General features: G+C 43.5%; 1 protein-coding gene across 1 annotated transcript; it reads right to left on the bottom strand.

The window, feature by feature from the left end:
- Positions 1–6828: 6828 nt before the first annotated feature.
- On the bottom strand, positions 6829–15404 carry slitrk3a (SLIT and NTRK-like family, member 3a). The gene is made up of 3 exons (XM_063906175.1): positions 14811–15404; positions 14144–14224; positions 6829–12492 (listed from the first exon to the last, which is right to left on the bottom strand). Exon 3 carries the CDS (start codon positions 12432–12434, stop codon positions 9720–9722), a length of 2715 nt encoding a protein of 904 aa, XP_063762245.1. The 5' UTR covers positions 12435–12492; positions 14144–14224; positions 14811–15404; the 3' UTR covers positions 6829–9719.
- Between the last annotated feature and the right edge of the window lie 4664 nt (positions 15405–20068).

Here is a 20068-nt window from a genome sequence, read left to right as displayed (position 1 = left end):
ATATTTTCTTAATTTAACTACACTACTGTATATTAATGCGTGCGTCTGACTTCATTAACGGGAAAGCACCACAAATACCTGCAGTGAGGTGGATCTGCCTCCTAGTTTTCAGCCGTTGATATATTATATTTAAGATCTGAAACATTTGACTTTTAATTAGAATTGGAGTTACCGGTGACTTGCTCAATGGCACCACAGCAGGGCCCAGGTGGTCTCCAAGTAGGCTACCAGTACCACGCTCCATATTTTAGTTCTGTTCGGGGACTTGAACCGGTGACCCTACGATTCCCAGTCCAAGCCCCTTAATGACTGAGCCACTACGGGACAAGTGCATCAACTAGCTTCACATGACATCCAAACATTGATCCCTATGATCGACACATTCACTTACATCTTTTAATATTTGGTCCAGGTAAATGCGGATAATTAAGTCACCTATAGAAATGCATAGGCGCATGTTTGTGTGTGTGAGTGCTGATAGTGCACAAGCAGCCAGGCCTTAATTAAGCGAACTCCTCTACTGTTGATCTAATGCTAACAATGCAAGTGATCCCTGCTCATTAGGCGAAACATCTCCATAAATCCTTCAGCCCTCTCTGCTGTAGTAGTAGTAGTTACAGAGCACTCTCACTAGCTCTATAACAGATCCACTTCATTACACACACTTAACATACACACACACACACACAACACATCATTACACTCACTAACCAAGCAGAAATGTTTGGCTGACACCGGGACAGGGAGCGAGGACAGACAGTGGCCTGTGCGCTGGGTCAAAGGGAAGCGCCTGACCCATTAATGTATGTCTAAAAACACAACTCTAAAGGCTGCTATCATTTAAAACACCATGGAAAAATAGGCATACTGTTACAAATGTGCTCGTATTTTCTGCTCTTGTAAAATAATGGTGTTTGGTTTAAAACTCAGAAACACATTTTAAAAAGTGTGTGTGTTCGTGTGTGTCCCTCCCCCTCTTCCCCTGATTGTCTCCATGAAGGTGCAGCCTCTCCCTCAGGTGATCCCAATCCCCAATCAAGGCCGGCATAAAGGTCTGAGGAAGGCTGCAATCTTGCTCTCCATCTTCCCCCTCCACACCATGACACATGGCCCTGATTTAGTAAAACCATCTTTGGTTTATTCCCTCTACCCTTGAGTTATTTTTTAGAAAACATTTGCAATGAGGGATTAGGACTATAAGAACAGAGAGGGTTGCAAAGGTTTCTGAGAAATCAGGACACAAAAGTTTCTTGAATTTAAAAAGACACAATCCAAGAGAAAATATGAATCCTAACTGGAAAAATACACACACACACACACTGACACACACACACACACACACACACACACACACACACACACACACACACACACACACACACACACACACACACACACACACACACACACACACACACACACACACACACACACACACACACACACACACACACACACACACACACACACACACACACAGTTAGCATTACAAATATGATTCACAAAAAATAAGTAATTTAGCTCTACTCAGTTTTAAAATCCCTCTGATTTTCTGTGACGTTCATGTGTGTGTGTGTGTGTGTGTGTGTGTGTGTGTGTTGGTTGCAGGCAAATGCCTATATATTTGATTCATATGCATAATGATGTGTAAACGTTATATTTATATAGCTCAATACGGTATGACACTTGCCCTCATGAATTTACCTTCGCATCATGTTGACCCCCGCTGAAACATGAATAATTCATTTGACATGGAAATGTACTTTGCCGTAGTCTGTGCTGTTTTTTTAAAAGGCTCGTGTGTGTTATTCCCAAACACAACTTGTCCGAGTACCCAACGAATGCATCACGAAGATCCACTAGTCTTCATGCAAACGGTATTTCTCCCTTCACCGTCTTTTCTTCACCTCTACTTCCCTCTTATTAAATCCTCCTCATCAGCATACATTTCATCACATGCTTTGATGCTTTTACTTCCAAATCAGCAGCTTCACTTCGCTTTGACTAAAACTCTGAATAGCAAACATTCCTAAATATGCAACAGCACTGAACCCCCTAAAAGCTGTTTTTACTTATTAAGTTTTATGCACTTTTATCGAAGCCGGAACATCAGATAGGCCCGCTATCAGCAGGTGGCCTTGGCCGACTAAACCGTTCACAATCTGAGCGAGCATGTAGTGTCAAACCACTGCATGCAGGCACCAAAGAGACATCAGTGTCCGTTATTAAGCTTAATTATTTCTCTTAATTGACCCTCCCATGCTTCGATTGATTTCAAATGTCTAAAGAGAATAGTTTGTTAAACAGATTTCTTTGAGAGTCAAAAATAAAGAGAGGAAATCATCATCTCTAAAAACTGTGAAGCATTCATTCTTACCAGTCGATATATTCCATGGAGTTCTTTCACAGCAATTCAACAAATAGTGGCCTTTTAACAGCGGACACTCAATACCTCGGATGTAATAAAACAAACACAAAAGTGCACTTCTCTGCTACTCAGTTATCAGCGCTTATTTTAACCAGTTTGGCCCATTACCTGGGTCACTTGGAGAGGTCATGCTCTAAAAAAAGCGATGCACCTGGCTGTCACACAAACAAACACACAAACAAACACACATAAATATATACAGCCACCTTGACAGAGACTAGCTGCAAAAGTAATTGCACCATGTCATCTGGGGAAAAGCACAGTATACATGAATGAACTAAACTGGAGTCAGAGGAATACTACCGAGCACAACACACAGTCCAGCAGCAAGGTCAAGAAGGGGGTTAACATTGGGCTGTTTTGTGTGTGTTTGAAAAAGAGACGCATGGATGGGTAGATGTAATGATACGGATAGTTTTTTCCCTTTCCTGTGGCGGGGTTTTTGTGCATGTAAATGGTCTGCAAAGGCTGAAATCCCTGTGTCCCCTCCAGAGGGAATTAATTCTCCCACACACTCCCCCGCCTGAAATGCCTCCATTCGACTCCTTTGTTTACTTCCAAAACACCCGTGACATCACTCTGTAACACTTGCGTTTCTATAGGCTTCCGCTCCAACACATTGTATATGATAGGCTAAGGGGCGGGACATCTCTAAGGGGTTGACCAATCACAACAGAGCTGGCCAGCTAACCAATCAGAGCAGACAGAGGGTGAAAAGAGGTGCTGCAGCACAGGCAGTATGAGAAAAATAAAGAGCTTACATAAGTTGGACGGGTAATTGTAGGGTGGGAAAGCAGAACAGACTACTGGATGGGAAAAAAAAGTGTAAAGGGTAAAAAGAATCATGCAGCAAACAGAACTGCTATAATTATAAAGAGAAAACGTTCAAAAGGAGTTTGAAAAATGAAGCCTGGCTCTAAAAACTGTGAAGCATTAAGTGTAACCAGTCAATATGCTGCAATTTGATGGATTTCTTTGACAGCGATACAACAAATAGTGGCCTGTTAACAGCAGACTCAACACCTCAGATGTAATGAAACACAAAGAGGATGCACAGACGGACAGATGGAGATCAGGGCTGTACAACGGATGAGAAAGACAAACGGGTGTAAAAGAGGGAAGGCTTAAAAAAAGGGATTATGTAACCACGTTTGACTAGGAGTCAAGGGAGGACGCAGATGATTGACTTCTGCAAAATGTCATTTCGTCTATGAAAAATAATCAGTGGGATAGAAGGGAAAACAGGAGAACAAGAGGAAGAGTGCTGAGATAAAGCACTGCCGGTCATCCTACAGCACAAAGTAGGCCCGCAAACAAAGACAAACGTGGTGTATTCAGAACACCAGCCAGGGACACTATGCTCCAAATTAAATTTTATGAAATCATGCCACTCCTCCTCCCCTCCTCTTCGTTGAAGTGAGCCATAACGACACGGATTGCAAACCTTTCTTTTCTCTCCAAACAGCAGCTAAGACTGTAGCTCAGCGCTGAGCCACACAAATGACTGCAACTTCTCCCAAACTTGCAGTATTTCTTTCGACAGGAGAGAGGGCCACAATCTCCAGGGACCGAAAAAATTCACGAGGCAAACAATGCAGAGCTGTGCAGCACACACACGGCAGCAGAAGTAGCAGAGGGTTGAGAATTACCCTTTCTCTCTTTAGCTCTCCCTCTGCAACCCCTTTTCTCCCCTCTTTTCCTCCTCTCCCTCCACCTCTGTTTCCTCATACTGGGTCAGTTGAGCTCCTGCACTGCAGCACAGCCGAGAGATGGCTTTTTCATGATCTCAGGACTGAAGAAACTCTACCAACTGGAAATGTATGTTCTGCTTAGTGTTGTCTTTCTTTATTTGGCTGTTGTTTAATAATGTGTTTATGTTAAAAATGTAGAATCAACAGGCTAATATCTGGCAGAAATGAGAGCCATTCCTCTTAAAATAATCCCAGATGACACAGTCGAAGTCATCAGATTGGTGCAGTATAATGTAGTGCAATACCGCAGACATGCCTACGGGAGCACTGGAGCGGTGCAGGAATGAGTCCGAAAACCAGGAAATGACTTAGCATTTCACTCCTTCCGGTTTCCTTGTAGTGAAGTCATCGGTTTTTTAAACATGTCTTTGGTTAGAAGCCTGACATAACATCTGTGGTTAACACAGATGTTCACGTTTAAACACCCCATTGGTGAATGTCCAAATACAACTACTAGACGTCATCACACCGAGCATTAGCCACCGTTAGCTAAGCCGTGCACAGCCATAATATGTTGACATTATCTGGTTGAACAAAAGGTGTACGCATCATAAAGGTGTGGTTGCCGCAGAGATTCTTTTTCATATAGCAACATTTGATGAAAAAAGCCCATTGGATTTTGTCGAGGGAGCCCTTGCGATCCTAAGTCATCCCTGCACCCCTGTATTTTGGGTGAGGTATCTTGCCCAAGGTTACTTTACAAGATGTGAACTGCATTGGCTGAGAATCAAACGACTGACCCTCAGATTGGCCGACGCCCATTCACCACCTGAGCCACACTCATCCCATTCATCAAAGCACGAATAGCAAATGCAATGCACGTACGTATGTAGCAGGAAAAACTGCACTCTCCTCTGTCTTTGCACCAAGAATACACAGCATTTTACTACACCGCAAAGAAAAAAGTTTGTTGAGCCATCAGCATAATCGCACAAAACTCGAATAAGCTCCTCAAACATACACACACACAGTCAAGAGAGCCTTGCCCCACATTTCCTCACCACCACACACAAACAAAATACGCACGCACAAAAAGTGGAACGTGCCTTTCTGTATGCAGCACCTGCAGTATACTGCAACTTCAGCAGCATGGTCGGAGACAGATTGGCTTTTTCAGCAAACTGGAGATAATTCCCTGCTTCCCAAACACAGAATCACACACCAGACTCACACATACACATAATTCTAAATATATGTTTACTCAGTGCCTTCCTCACATGCTCTTTTGCTCTCAGTTTGTTTAATTGGACAATTACAGATTCTTCCAGTGACCAAAAAAAAAAAGCAGAAAGAATTTCTCTCAGTTGCAACTCCTTCACAATCCTCTGCCGACAACTCCACGTACGCTCAACCTTCCCTAAGCCGCTTGTCTTTGCCTGTCTTCTCGTCAATAGTCATTAAATTCATGTCCTTCTGCCAGTCCAAATCATGTCTGGGCTAATTAAGGGTCTCAAAAAGCCACCAGCAAACAAATACTGATATAGGGCGGGAAATAATAAAGGGAAAAGCAGACAATAATACAAAAATGGAAAAGAAGAAGGCAAACACGGAGCCTCCAAAATAATATCTGTCTCACATTACAGAAGCAAACACAGACCCATGTACTGACTACTGACAGCAGCCCTCTTCCACCATGCAGCACACGTACAAACCAGCCAAACAACAACCAGAGGCCCAAATATATCCTGAGCAACATGTAGGAGAGGAGGAAGATAGCACACCACACGTTAAACCGCTTCCCTGGAGACTACCTGGAAAGTGTAACTGTAAATCCACACATCCAGATAACACAAAACATACATTATACACTTTACAGACATTCGCCTAGAGTGAATTCTGGTGTACTGGAGCTTTTCTAATAGGCTTATAGTATCTCATATCTTTAAAAAGAGCTCATTTGAAGCAGCGATGTCATGGTTAAATTGGCCAATTGATATAGTATTATGTATCATTACGTGTTTTTTAATAAGCATGTGGATTATATTCTGTACGGATAAATGCCTGAAGGAGATTGTGCCAAGCATCTCTTGTAATTTAACTTACACTGACCCGAAACCAATACGCATAAGGGAAGCTGTAAAGCCGGCCAAAGCCCAGTTTGGGATTGGTGAAACAGAATAGATCGCAAAACAAATTCGGCATTAGAGTAGAAGAAAGAAAGACGCAAGAGAGACACACACAGAAGAAAAAACGAAGTCGTACGGACAGAGATACGGAGGAATCCAAGGACAGAAAGAAAGGCACACACTGTATTACCGTGCTGAAGTCTTGCCAACGTACAAACCTCAAGAGAGATGTTGAAGGAAAGGTTAACTCCACAGCGAAATTCAAATATCACTGACTGAATGGAAAGAGATTCAAACAGGGAGTCAATGTTTAGGTTTCACACACAGAAAACATTTAGCCAACCTTGGATCCCGTTGGTGGCCCATATCTAATCATAGTATGAAATCACTTGGAGATATTAGTGCAGGATAACAAGAGGATTTATTGGGATAAAACCACTCAGCAGGGTATAACGGGACAAAGCCCAGCACTCATTTGTGAAATATAATGGCGGGTGGGTGTGACAGGCGTGGAGGAAGATAAGGGACTTTAGCAGAAATCATCAATGATCCCAAAACTTTATTTATTTGTTCATTTGGGGGGGGGGGGGGGTGATGATGAGGTTAACAGAGTAATGTATTATGTTTTTAATCAAACTGAGTGCACACTGAAAATGCTGACCATATACTCTAACCTCTCGGTCAGGGAAAAGGAAGGCTTAACGTGTATGTGTATATGTGTGTGTGTGTGGACCTCTGTGTGTGTGTTAAAAAACATATAAAAGAAATGAGGGAGCAGAAGAATACGGGGGTACAGCATTGTGAAACGTCCTACAAAGAGCCTCGACATAATTCTACCATGCTTGGAAAGGCTTTATATGAAGAGGACTTCCTCTCAAAGAAACCCAACAATGAAAACAACACATGGTTTCATTTTATGCAAGCTTGGAGACCGGATCATTGATGACCAATACTGGTGATGACTGCTCTAAACTAGCTAAGGGCCTTTCCATTTGAAGTGTTTGCTACATATCTTCCACTTAGTGTAAGTTGACACATATGAAAAAACTATAACATCCAATTTGCAAATGGGGGAATCATCACTCCTAGGAAAACCTACTGAAATCAAAGCATATTGCATATTATGCCCATTTTTAAACAGAAACAGAAATGCACCTTTTTTTCTTTCCATCGATATTCACAAATTTATAGACATCAAGATTGCATCATGTGTTTCCCAAATTAAATGTCAGCGTTAGAAAAGAGTTTAAAAAGCACTATGATGATGTGTATACTGTAACACCATGTTTACTCAACAGCTGCTTCAATCTTGGTTTTTGTTTGCTTGTACTGTTTGGTCCCAAAAATGAATCTTGGCTTGGATAGGGAAATATAAAACATCAAAAACAAAAAGAATCACCGCAAAAGAAGTTAAGCAATGGATATTTGCTGTGGTGGAGACTTTTTAGGAATGATTTACTATTAGGGATTTCAATGTGGAATAAAAAAGATAATACCAATATGTAAAAGCAAAGATCGGCTCTTTGATTTTTTTTTTTCCTTTTTGAAAATAGTGTTTTTATACAGCTAGAGCGACCTGCTTTATTCTGCCATTTTCAAGACGTGTAGTCGATATAAGGGATCAAAATAAACAAATAGCATGACACTGTGCTGGAACTAATAACATGATCTTATGCCACTTGTAGGTTTTATATATATATATATATATTTCAAAAATAATTCATACTGATTATGAGACATGATCGCTTAAGATAAGCCTTGTGTGCATACAATTACAACTGCGTCCAATTGCCCAATGAATCTAATCGCATGGGTACCGCCCTCTAGTGGACTGAATCCACATTGCTACTTTAGAGGGAGTCATAATTAGTTGCGTAAATCCAAAAAAGCGATTTCCAATTTGCATTTTCATCCACCTTCTCAATTACAGTTTATTAGCCTTCATCAGATACCCGTTTAGATAATTAAGAATACAGTGTGCCTTGTTGATTTGGTATATCCTGTCTCATCATTTCAAATCCAGCAGCTTTCTTTTGACTTTTCTGTATTTAGCTTTAGATAACATCCTACTAGTGCCAGTAATGTGGTGGAACATTTTAAAAAAATCATAGCATTAACTACCATTGGACAGAAAACATGTAAGTTTACCTTGTAAATGGACCTTTTCCCTAACATTTTAATGAATTGAATCCAGAAATAATAAGCAGCTGAGCTCCGTATTTAATGTTATTGCCCTCCACTACATTCCTGTCCAGCACTCTATTGGTTCAGTAGCTATTCTCTCCTCTGCAGCAGCATTACCTCATGATGGTTGGCCACACCATGCCATTTTAACAAGACACCAAATACACAGCCTGTCAACAGTGCTCCACACACAGGTTCCCGTGGCATCAACCCTTTCATCATTTTGATTGAAGAGTTTGTTTTTATTAAGAAGGCTATACCAGACGCATAATCACTATACATTGATTTTAACATTACCTTTACAATTAAATTCTTCACTGAAATTACAGAATAAATATATGCACATTTTTCTTGGAAATCTTTGTGAGAGAGAAAACATTAAAAGTGCCTCCTACAAAGCCATTAGTGGGTGACGATGGAGGAATCCAGAAGCAATGGAGGGGGGGGGGGGGGTGTCAACAAAGTGCATGGACATATCCAGAAAACCTTGAGCGTTGTCTTATAATAATATTCACAAATGTTTTACCATCCGTGCGTCGGCGCGTCCTTTTTTACGAGAAGCACCCTGATATAGACAGAAGTCCTCATTAATAGTAATAACCATATTAATAAGATATAAAAATTAAATAGAACACTGAACTGTAAATGCGTTGCAGTATCTGTTCATTACGTGATAGTTCTGAGTAAATCCCCTCACTTCCTGCACCGAAGCGAGTGCATGCAGCAAACTGCAGTTCGTCTTATATTTATTTTTCTCTCCCTTCGATTCATTTCCTACAAACGTTATGTGCACGGCCTCCGGGTGTTTGTACATCCTAGTCAAGGGGTAAAAGAGACAGAAAGAACCCCCCCCCCCCACCCCACCCCACACACACCCCCAGTCAGGGAGACGTCCAGCTCCCGTTTGTCTTTCGCATCACGGTAACTCCATAAAAAGGGGTTTTAGTGACAGATGTATTTCAGGATGTTTTGTATGTTTCATTCCCCGGCGCCCCTCTCGTTTCCTCTTTTGCTCTTTCTTGGGCATATAGAGATATTTATATATTATAAAAATAACGGCTGTTGACATTGCTGGCTACTCTGAAAAAAAGGCACTTCATTGAAATATCTGAGAATGGCCTCTCCTCCAAAGTGATTTGAGGGGGGGATACTTTGTAATATAATATCTTATTTTATATCATGCTGCTTTTTCAAGTTTGTTTTTTCGATATTGGGTGATTTTTGTTTTTCGAGGGGTGGCAAAGTGAATGATTTTGTGTTTTTTTCTCTAACTCCATGTGGCAAGAGACGTTAAAACCGGTAAGATTTTTCCAAGACTTCGAGGTAATCCGGCTTGGTTTGAAGTTTGGCCCTTAACTCGAGGTAATCGCTATGGGACGGGTCGGGGTAGAGGGCTTTCCCTGCCGTGAAAAGCAATGTCTCCTTCAGCCGTGCGTCCTGCTGCAAATCCGGGTACTGCATGCCTGGTGGGTGCGCATGCGCCACATGCATGTCCTTTAGTTTGGGTACTGTCCCATACAAACAGTCTACAAAGCCCACTGTTGGTGTCGGCCTCTGACTGTCAATCACCGTGGGACAGAGCCCTCCGTTCTCGTGATATCCTGCCATGTCAGCCGTGGCATGGTTAACTGTGACGATGGTGTTGAGCTGAGAGTTTGAGACGGCCAGGGTCCACTCTCTTTCCTTCTCTAACAAGGTTCTGTAGTTACTGTTGCTACTGCTGCCATTGTCTTTCTTCTCTGAAAACTGCGCCCTGTCTTCCTCAGCTATTTCCCCCTCTCTAGGTTTATAGATGGGGTTGTTGCACATCTGAGTCACAGGGTGGGGGATGTAATCATAAACGTGACCATGGGCATGTGTGTGACCAGAGTGAGTGTGTGTGTGTGCACTGGGTGTCGGTTTCTCCGGTGTGCAGGTGTTTCCAGAACAGCTCTGCCTCGGTGGGTCCTCGAACATCCGGCACTGCATCTGGATCCCCGTCAGGTCTACCTCGGAGCGTTTCCGGAAGGGGAGCTTCTTCCTGCGACGGAGAACAAAGGCGAAAAGCCCAGCGGCCACAAACACAGCGGAGATGAAGAGGATGAGTAGGCTGAGGATTAGAACAGACAGTGGGACAGCTCCTCTCCCACTTGCCTCCCCCATTTCAGAGCTCCCGGTGGTGAGGTCATCCCCACCAGGCAGTGCCGGTGAGGGGCCTGAGGAGATCTTGAGCTCAGGACAGATGACCTCCACCTCCAGGGCACGCAGGTCCTTCCCAAAAGCAAACTCGGGTGTCTTGCACATGACATCTCCAACCACGATGACAGAAGAGAGCTTCTCCAGCCACTGTTTGAGGGGGATGATTTCACAGGTGCATTCCCAGGGGTTCTGATGGAGGTCAATCTGGACAATGGAGGTCAGATGCTCCAGAACGCCACGCACGGGCATGGAAAGGAAGTAGTTGTTGCGCAGATTGAGACGTGCCAGGTTGGTGCCTGCAAATGCATCATTGGGGAGGGAGCGCAGCAGGTTGTCATTGAGGAAAACCAGCTGGAGGTTGGGCATCAGGGAGAAGGAGTTAGGTTGTATCTCACGTATGACGTTGTACTCAAAGTAAAGATAACTCAACATCTGAAGCCCCCGAAACATACCGGGGGCGAGTCTCTCTATGTCGTTCCCATTCAGGTACAAACTCTTCAAGTTTGGCAGGTTGATAAAGGCGCCCTCTTGGACGTAGGATATCCGATTATTCCCTAAATGCAGTAAATCCAAGCTTGAGAAGTTCCAGAAATCAGAACGGTAGATTTTCTGTATAAGGTTCCCGCTAAGATATAATTTCTTGGCATTGAGAGGTCGAGGCAGGAGCTCGGAGATGTTGTGGAAGCCTTTCTCTTTGCAGTTCACCGTTAGCCCCAGGTCATTGATGTGAAGGTTACAAGTACATCCAGCTGGACAAATGATTGGAATGGGAGGCCTTGTTTGGTAGCCAGCAACAGGGGGCTGGTTGATGCCTGGGTAGATGCTACGAGGGGTTGGGGGGTTCTTTGTGGGCCGAGGTCGTTTGGTAGGCTTAACAGCTCTTTCCCTGTTTTCCACAGAAGAGGCTGTGTTGTGAAAGGAGGAGAGCATGGAGGAAGGTTTAGTAGGCCATGTGTTCTCGTTGCTGAACGGGATCCGGGGAATTCCCAGCTTGGCCTCAATCTCTGCATCGGAGAGCAGCGGGCAGAGCTCACTGCGCTTGATTTCCCGTAAGTCTTTCCCATGTAAGTGGAACGGGTACTCACATGTGATCTCACCAACCAGAGCTGTGTAGGGGATTCTCTCCAGCCACGTTTTTAACTGGACAATCTCACACACACAGTTCCAGGGGTTCTCCTCCAGCTGGATTTCCATTAGGCTCCTCCCAACGTACTCCAGCATGCCTTTATACGGCAGAGTCTTTAGTCTGTTTCCCCTCAGGTCCAGATGTGTGAGCGACACGGACCGGAAAAGATAATTGGGTAGCACGGGGATCAGATTGTCATTTAGTATCAGCACTCTTAATTTGTGAAGGTGCCTGAATGCACCACTTTCAATCCGTTTGATAACATTGTAGTCCGCCTGGAGGTACTCTAAACTCTCCAACCCCAGAAAAGTGTCATTCCGGAAAACCTCCAGTTTGTTTTCATGTAGGAACAGCCGTTTGAGTATTCCCAAGCCATTGAATGCTCCTGCGTGGATATCTTGCAAGGCATTGTTACCGAGATTAATGGATATGGCATTGTTGAGATGGAGGAAGCTGTTAAAGTAAAGCTTCCTCATCGAGTTCCTCTGCAGATTGAGTTTGAAGGGCCGACTCCATATCTGTGAGATCTGGCTAACATTTGTAAATCCTTTACTGTCACAGTGGACGTGGAAGATGCCCTCCTTGACCTCGCAGTAGCAAGGCTCGAAGCAGGGCTCGTCGATCTCCTCGGAGTCCTCCAGCAGTGGGATCGGGGTGGTCCATCCTAAGGCTATGGTGCTCAGCAAGGTAACCCACAGCATCCTCGCTGACACCGAGGGGATGAAGTTTCGGCTCCAGGGAGAGAGCCACTTCACAGCACTGCAGTGAAGAACAGAGGGTGAGGGGGCAGGGGGGGGGGGGGAGGAGAAAATGAATGGGAGGGAAGGGAATACGCGGAAGTAAACACACTCCAACAAAGTGAAGTTTGGGGTGAGAGAGGGACACACAGAGGTGGGAGAGATAGAGAGAGAGCTGCATTAGTTTTGAAAAAATGAATAATAGAATGACATTGGAGACTCTGCTATATGGCTTCAAACTAAACCAAGCACTCTAGGATGGGTAATATGATACCCTGCAATGCAAACAAATCTTCATATCCAGACAGTTAACGTCAGTATATAGGGGGGTGGGGGTGCCATTTATTATACAGCAGACGTGCTGCTAAGGTCGCAATAAATCACCTCCAGAGATGCTTATCACCGTGAATAAGCGAAGTGAACAGCAGGTGGTTGAGGTTACTGGCGAGGAGACATCGTCCCTCCCCCCCCACACACGCTTTATTTATTACATAACAGGGGACCTCAATCCCTCTTTTGGCAAATGAGTCCAGGGAAGCGCAGGGGGGAATTAAAGTAGGTGCATCGAAGGTCTAACGCAGGAATAGGACGGGAGCGGAATAGGTGTCAGCTCGGGGACCATTAGTGGGACGAGATGAGGACTGTCGAAGGGCTTGCTGAACATCCATCTCGTTCAAATCCATCTCCACACACTGTATTTATACCGTGTGTATTCCCGTCTATGTAGCTCATAGAAATGTTGTAAAATAATGTACAGTAACACTGGAGCCTCAGAAAATGCAAGGTCTGAATATATCAGTGTAAAAATGTTCAAACATGTCAAATCTGAGAGAAAATAGTCCAATAGGTCCAATGATTTTGTCGGCTTTTAGCTCAAAGCGTTTTCTTAGGTAAAGTGTACAAAGAAATAGGATAGCTCTCGACTTATTCGTTTTAGTTGAACCTGAATTCTGCTAAAAATATAATCAATATAACTCCATTTGGCTTCTGATGCCAGTGGAGGATTATAGGGACAACGAGAAAAGCATAGTGGGCGAAGCTGCTGCTCCGAGAGGCTCACGAGGATTTGTGTTTTAGTAGATCCAGTTGGCCTATAAATAAATAATAACATATATAAAAAGAGGATAAATCAAAAAAATATACTTATAATAAAAAATGTAATTCAAAAAGGTTGGCTGACTGTAGATTCGGTTGAGTATCTCCATTGTGTTAAGAGGGGGAAAGTCACAGGTTCACACATAAATGGACCATTCAATATGTTTTCTGTTGCCTTGGACTTTTTATACATCGATGTCCGCTGCAAAAATGGTTCTGAAAATCCAGAAACAGAGTAGACTCACTGTCCATGGTGCTTAAAACCAAAAGGGAAAAAGAGAAAAAGGAGGAAAAACAAAATGTGTTGTAATCCCCAAAAAAGACGTGACACCAAAACGCGCCAAGGAGAGGAAAAAAAAACACATCCTTGACCACGATCTCCTCGCAGTAAAATCAGTTTTCAATGCCCACACCGTGCGTAATCCTCCAGGATATATTGATTCCGCTTCCATAACAGAGACCAACACAAAAATGCCAATGCCACAAAAAGTATTAACGACATTTCTAGCAATTACAAATAGTAATGCAAGTCATATAATATGCCCCTGGCGGTGTAGCGAATCGGCTGTTATACCTACTTAGTTTAGCGGGATTCCAACTTCACATATCCTCCTGCGATGTGTTCCCGGTGCGTCCCGTTCACCGTCCGATGCCGGGCTCTGAGGAGAGAGAAGGAAGACGAAAACGGGGGCCGTTAGAAAAGCAGAGGGAGAGGTGGAAAGAGAGAGCATTGAGGAGGGAGAGAGTCGTAGATGCGCATGTGAATGAGCCACGGGTTCAAAACCAAGCACAGTCCTGTTACCTACACGAATTAAAAGTGATGGGAACACAAACTATGAAAGAGATTCCAGTCTTGAATTTAAAGTGAGTTACTGAGAAACGATGACATCTCACGAGCTCCTGACATCAAACCTTCCGCTCTCATTTACTGACATTTCCCCCAAAATAACCTTGCTGTCATTGGAAGAAAAGCAGAGACACATGCCAAGCATAATGCAGTAGCCTCTCGTCGTGACATTGGCAGGAAAACGGAGAATAAAGGAACACACAGCTAATGATCAGTCGACTGGATCCCTGCGATCTTTTATCCTCGATATGTGGAGAGCGCTGTGTCCCTTTTTGAAGTCCATGGCTATGCAGACACCCGTACAAGCATGAACACACACACACATACACACACACATGCATACATATCTGCATGAGATTCCCCCCTTGATACACTCCAGCAGAGGCTTAAACACTCACCTTAGTTTCGCAGTGCAATTGGACAGCATCAGGAAAACAAGAGCACTAGTGTGAATCTTGTTAGATCTCTCTCCTCTCTTGCTCTCTCTCCCTCTCCCTCGCACACTCTCTCTCTCTCTCTCTCTCTCCGAGGAGAAATGAAGACGTGAGAGGAATGCAATCTCCCACACTCCTCGCTCCTGGTGACTCTCTCTCTCCTTCTTTTTTCTTCGTCTCCTTCTTTCCTTAGCAGTTTGCTTAAAATGCAAGCCCTCGACTTGTGCCCGTCCGCTTCCTCTTCCTCCCCTCTACTCCTCCTCCTCCTCCTCCGTCGCCGCCGCCGCCCCCCGGGCGAGCGCTCAACAGCAGTGTGTCCGGGTGAGAGTGTCCTCCCCTCGGATTCAGGACTGTGCCTCTGTCCGGTGCAGCAGGAGCAAAAGTCTGTGGATCATACCGACGGTTGGGTCAGCTTTTAAAAAAAATATATATTTCTTTCTGTTCCTCGGGCTCGTTTCCCTGTCGTGCGTCAGAGGAGTGAGGGACTGAGCTGGGTGGGGGGCAAAGGGGTGAGAGACGCAGTGGAGAGAGATCTGTCGGTGAGAGAGAGAGGAGGAGGGGAGGGGACGGTTGCGCTATAGTTCTGGATGCTGTCGAGAGGAGGAGAGGAAGCGAAGTGAAGAGGGGAAGAGAAGTGCTCTGGCTTTCTCTGCGGGTACGCGCATCAAGGGAGAAATAAATAAATAAGAGTCAGGGAGCGCGCAGCTGACAGACCTGTGGATGACAGTCAGGGCACAGACGACTCTCTCTACATGCCTTTATTGTTTATTATTGAGACTTAATAGTGATTCTTTACCACTTTTCCGGGGCTATGTGAAGTTGGCAGCCAAAACCTCTCCTTTCTGCCGCGGCTACATCTTCAGGAGAGACAGGGAAATAGGGAGCTCTTCATATTTCCCTTCCCTTTTTTTGCGTGCCTTCCCCCACCTCGCCTCCAGCGGGCAACACAAGCCCGTGTTGAGAAAGGCAAGCCGAGCCAGAGCTCACAAGCACGACTGAGACTCACGATCCCTGCAGCTCTGCATGGAGGGGGCTGATTGCAGAGAAAGTTGAAATCTCCCCACAGCGTCTTGTTGAACACATGACCTAACATGTTTCCATTATTATGGCAGTTTACAGTAATATCAGGCTGTGGGTATATCTGTATTGGCTGTTTTTAGTTGGTTTCTAGGACAATATAGTTGCTAGGATGCCTGATTGGGGTTGAAGTTGATAACATTGAGCCCGACTTTTGTATTTACTTGTATTTGTCTTTTTTTTTTATTTTTACAATGTGTCCATTCTTTCCCCTGTTGGTCCCCTATAACACCACACTCAGAATACTCTGACCTTAAGGATTCTTTAAAAAAAGGAGTAAGCCACAGTGGCTGACAGGTGCAAACAGGCTACTACGGGCCAAAACACTTCAATTAGGAGTAATGCACTTTGCTTTAGAATACGATGCAAATATAACAACAAAAATGTGCCAAAACACACGCAAATAAAGACACATCTTCACCAACCTGACGAAACATGCACAGCGCTTTCTAAAAGCCCCGCGTAAATACATTGCTGCAAGAAGCTTGAGACACAACGGAAATGGCAACACTTTAAAGTGGGACCGGATTGGTTCTTGACATTTGGGTATTATAAAAGTTGGCAAATTTGGAAAACTGTTCCATCAATTTGGTGAACATGTTTTCTTCCTTTGCACCTGTCGGCCACCATATGTATGTATGCATGTAGTTTGATTGAATAAAAGCCAGATGTATGCAAAAAGCTCTTTATTTTTCTCATACGGTCTGTTCTGCAGCAGATCTTTTCACCCTCTGTCTTAAACCAGAGCCCAGTCTACTCTCAATGGTTACCTGGCCAGCTCCGTTGTGGTTGGTCAAACAAACAGTGATATAATCATTTATATATTTCATAAACAAATGTGTGTTAGTGACAATGAATGATTGGCTTTGCATGTGAAGCCCATATGCACAAGGACACTGTGCAGATACCCACATACTCAAGCAGTGGCAGTGAGGTAAGTGAAGAGCTTTTGTGAGAAGCTGGTGGTCCGTAAACCTGCCATTCTTCTTTATGAAAAGCCATCATTCACTCCTCGTACTTTTCAAATGGTGTCAGAGAAACTGACAGAAGGCCACTGCAACCGCGTCACTCAGCTTACTCGACAAGGATGGCTTGAGTTCAACAGATCGAAGCACTATTAACACTATAATTACAGATCAGAGCTGACACCATCACCAATTACAGTGACACATTGAAAAGTGGACATTCACCTTTATCTTGACAAGTGTCACGCAAAAAGAAGAAGAAGCTGTCGCTGAAAAATGACAATTTTGGGAGTGGGAGTCAAAAAACAAGTTAGTATGATGTAGCAAATATAGTTTCATAAGGTGTGTTTTTGCATAGCTGATCAACTGTCAAAGGGCTTTGCAGCACATGATATACCACGTGTGAACACAATAAATGAAAGAGTCTCTAATGTCTTACAATGGCCTTTATGTTTTCCCGACAAGCTGTTCTTGTGTCAAGGGGCGAATTCCCTCTTTGAAGTGTTGTTACACTGCCAGAAAACCCCCGGGGACGATGTGGATCAGATTACATCTTATTACCATGACCACAATATTAACCCCAAACTAGTGATGGAAGATCTGGAGAAAATAAAGCTCATATGGGAAAAACAGGAAAATGTAAGATGAATGAAAACGTTGGATATCGTAACGCCCATCGACCGTCTTCACTGACCCTTTAAGGTCACCCCTATATGATTAAAGGACCTCAATGACAACTCTTTCATCACAGCCAACAAAGCAGCACAGCGTAGAATGGGGAAAGATATTGCTGTCAGCGCTTTTTAACCAAAGCCACATCCTGAAATAAAAAGAGACAGGTGATGCACACCCAGCAGAGGGATGTCATTCGTTCACTCAATATATCGGTATGTGGTGTGTACCCGTGGTGATCATTCAAAATCTCTATGTTAGAGACGGGGACAAACCGTTTTAGATTGAGGTTAGGGGAAATATTCCCATGCTTCTCATTTCATTTCATCATTCTCAGTGACAGCGGCTTTGTCCATGCTTTATCTAAGTGTCGGAAAATTGTCGGACTTCTTGCTAATTATTCATACATTTTCTAAACCAAGCTGAGATGTTTTAATAAAGTAAAAAATACAGTTAATTTTCTCAGAAGGGTGTCATGTCTTTCTACATTATAACGCCTATTGGTTTTTGTTAGAGCAAGTATATTTAAAGCCAAGTATTGTCAAGGGACTTTAAACGACTACAGTTCCCAAGACACAGGCCTTTAAGAGACACACATATGGGCAACCTGTGTGGAATACACCGTCGAGACACTGTTTTCAACCGTTAAATTATAGTAGATACAAAATAATAGAAAGAAAGACAATCTAAGTTTGTTAATCAATTTTTGGATTTATCAATGGATCACTTTTGAGTCTTATCTGTTTGATTATTGAATGTTTGTGGAAATAATCTTTATTTTGATTAACCAGGAGTCTCATAACATCAACCTATCATCAGAAGCCAGACAAGTCATCACAACTCTGAGTAAAACCAAAATAGATAGAAAACACGTTAGACATGCCTGTTTGGAAGGCATCTAAGGGGCGTAAGGAAATAAAAAAGGAAGCCGCAGCAGTTTCATCTCCCATCCAAATACTAGTAAATACTGGTATTTTAATCCTGGGATTGATCGTGATCAGACATAAATTGTAAATGTGTCTGACTGACACAATTTAAAATGTTGTATTAGACACGACTGACACAACTGATGATAACTTATTTGGTGGTAGCTGCAAAACTTTGGCTGAGAACATGTAACTTCAATTATCCAGGCCTAACTAGTCCTGAGGAAATGGGGTGTCTGTGGTTCAGTCGGTCGATCCTTTAAGCACAAGGTTGGTGGTTCGATCCCCAGATTCTCTCCTTTTTTGGAAGATAAAACAAGTTTGGTTTCCATGAACCCCCAGCCTTCTTCTTAGCTGTCACCTTTGAAACTTTCCATTACCCCAATTCTCTGCACATGACAGTGGTATACCTAATGAAACCTGCCCAAGCCATTCTCCATTGGATGTTTGGAGGCACAGTCAAATAATTCCCCTTCTATCAGTCTGTCTTTCGCCATGTCTCTCCCCCTGTCAGTACGCCCAACTGCTTTGGAGTCAATGTGTCTGAATGCTTGACGGCCTTTCTTTTCTGTCCACTTACATCCCCACGCCCGGCTGTCTGCCAACCGGACCACCAACCTGCCAGTCTCTACCCCCCTCCCCCTGTTTCCCCATATATTTGGCTGACTGTCTTCCTGCTTCTAAGTCTGTCTGTCTCTGTGTTGCCTGTCTGACAGCTTGCCTTTATGTGACCACGGGGATGGGATGTTTTAGTCAGGGTTGGTTCATTAAAAATGAACTGTAAACAAATGTAAACAAACAAATGTCACAGTAGAGACACAAACAGATGCAACACCACTAAATACAGGATCAAGAATATCAATATGATTGTTTATCTTGAGTTCATTACATAAGACAAGAGAACAATGTAAGATTATGATGCGTCTCGAGTTGGTCCCTTTCCTGTAGTGTGTTATAAAGGTTTTAGTGCATGTCAATGGTCTGCAGAGGCTAAAATCCCCCTAAACATGTTTGACATATGAAACACTCTCCTTTCTTTTGGCTAGCACTCCAACACTTTTAACGTGATAGGCTAAGGGGCCGGACATCTCAAAGTGGTTGACCAATCACCACAGAGCCGGCCAGCTGACCAATCAGAGCAGACTGGGCTGTGGTTTCAGACAGAGGGTGAAAAGAGGTGTTGCTGCACAGGCAGTATGAGAAAAATAAAGAGCTTTTTGAACATTAAAGCATTGGAAAATGTCACAGTTGAGACACAAAATACAAATATGAACCTGAACATGGCCTTAATAATAACCCGTTAAATGAAACAGGTCACCACCATACATTTTCTCTCTTGATTAGGTAATCCACTTTCATGTTGTCTAATACTATTCGTAGTTTTTCATTCAATAGACATCAATTTTGGCCATCCAGAGGAGGATATTGGGAAGAAAAATAGTGTGACATGGATGTATAATGGTTTTGATTGTATGCCGAGTATATTTTGTGAATTGAGAATGGCTTGTACCTTGTTTGTGGATTGTGTTCTCTAATAATCATAGTCAGTCACTGAGGAAAAGCAGCAACCACATGAAATACT

The sequence above is a fragment of the Eleginops maclovinus genome, chromosome 18 (genome assembly GCF_036324505.1).
Source record: "Eleginops maclovinus isolate JMC-PN-2008 ecotype Puerto Natales chromosome 18, JC_Emac_rtc_rv5, whole genome shotgun sequence".
Lineage (NCBI taxonomy): Eukaryota > Metazoa > Chordata > Actinopteri > Perciformes > Eleginopidae > Eleginops > Eleginops maclovinus.
Note: the sequence above shows the minus strand (reverse complement) of the source record. Positions and strands in the feature narration are given on the sequence as shown.

Bases quoted from the DNA above. Each gene is read 5' to 3' on its own strand.
- slitrk3a (XM_063906175.1), bottom strand. From the start codon at position 12,434: ATGCTGTGGGTTACCTTGCTGAGCACCATAGCCTTAGGATGGACCACC.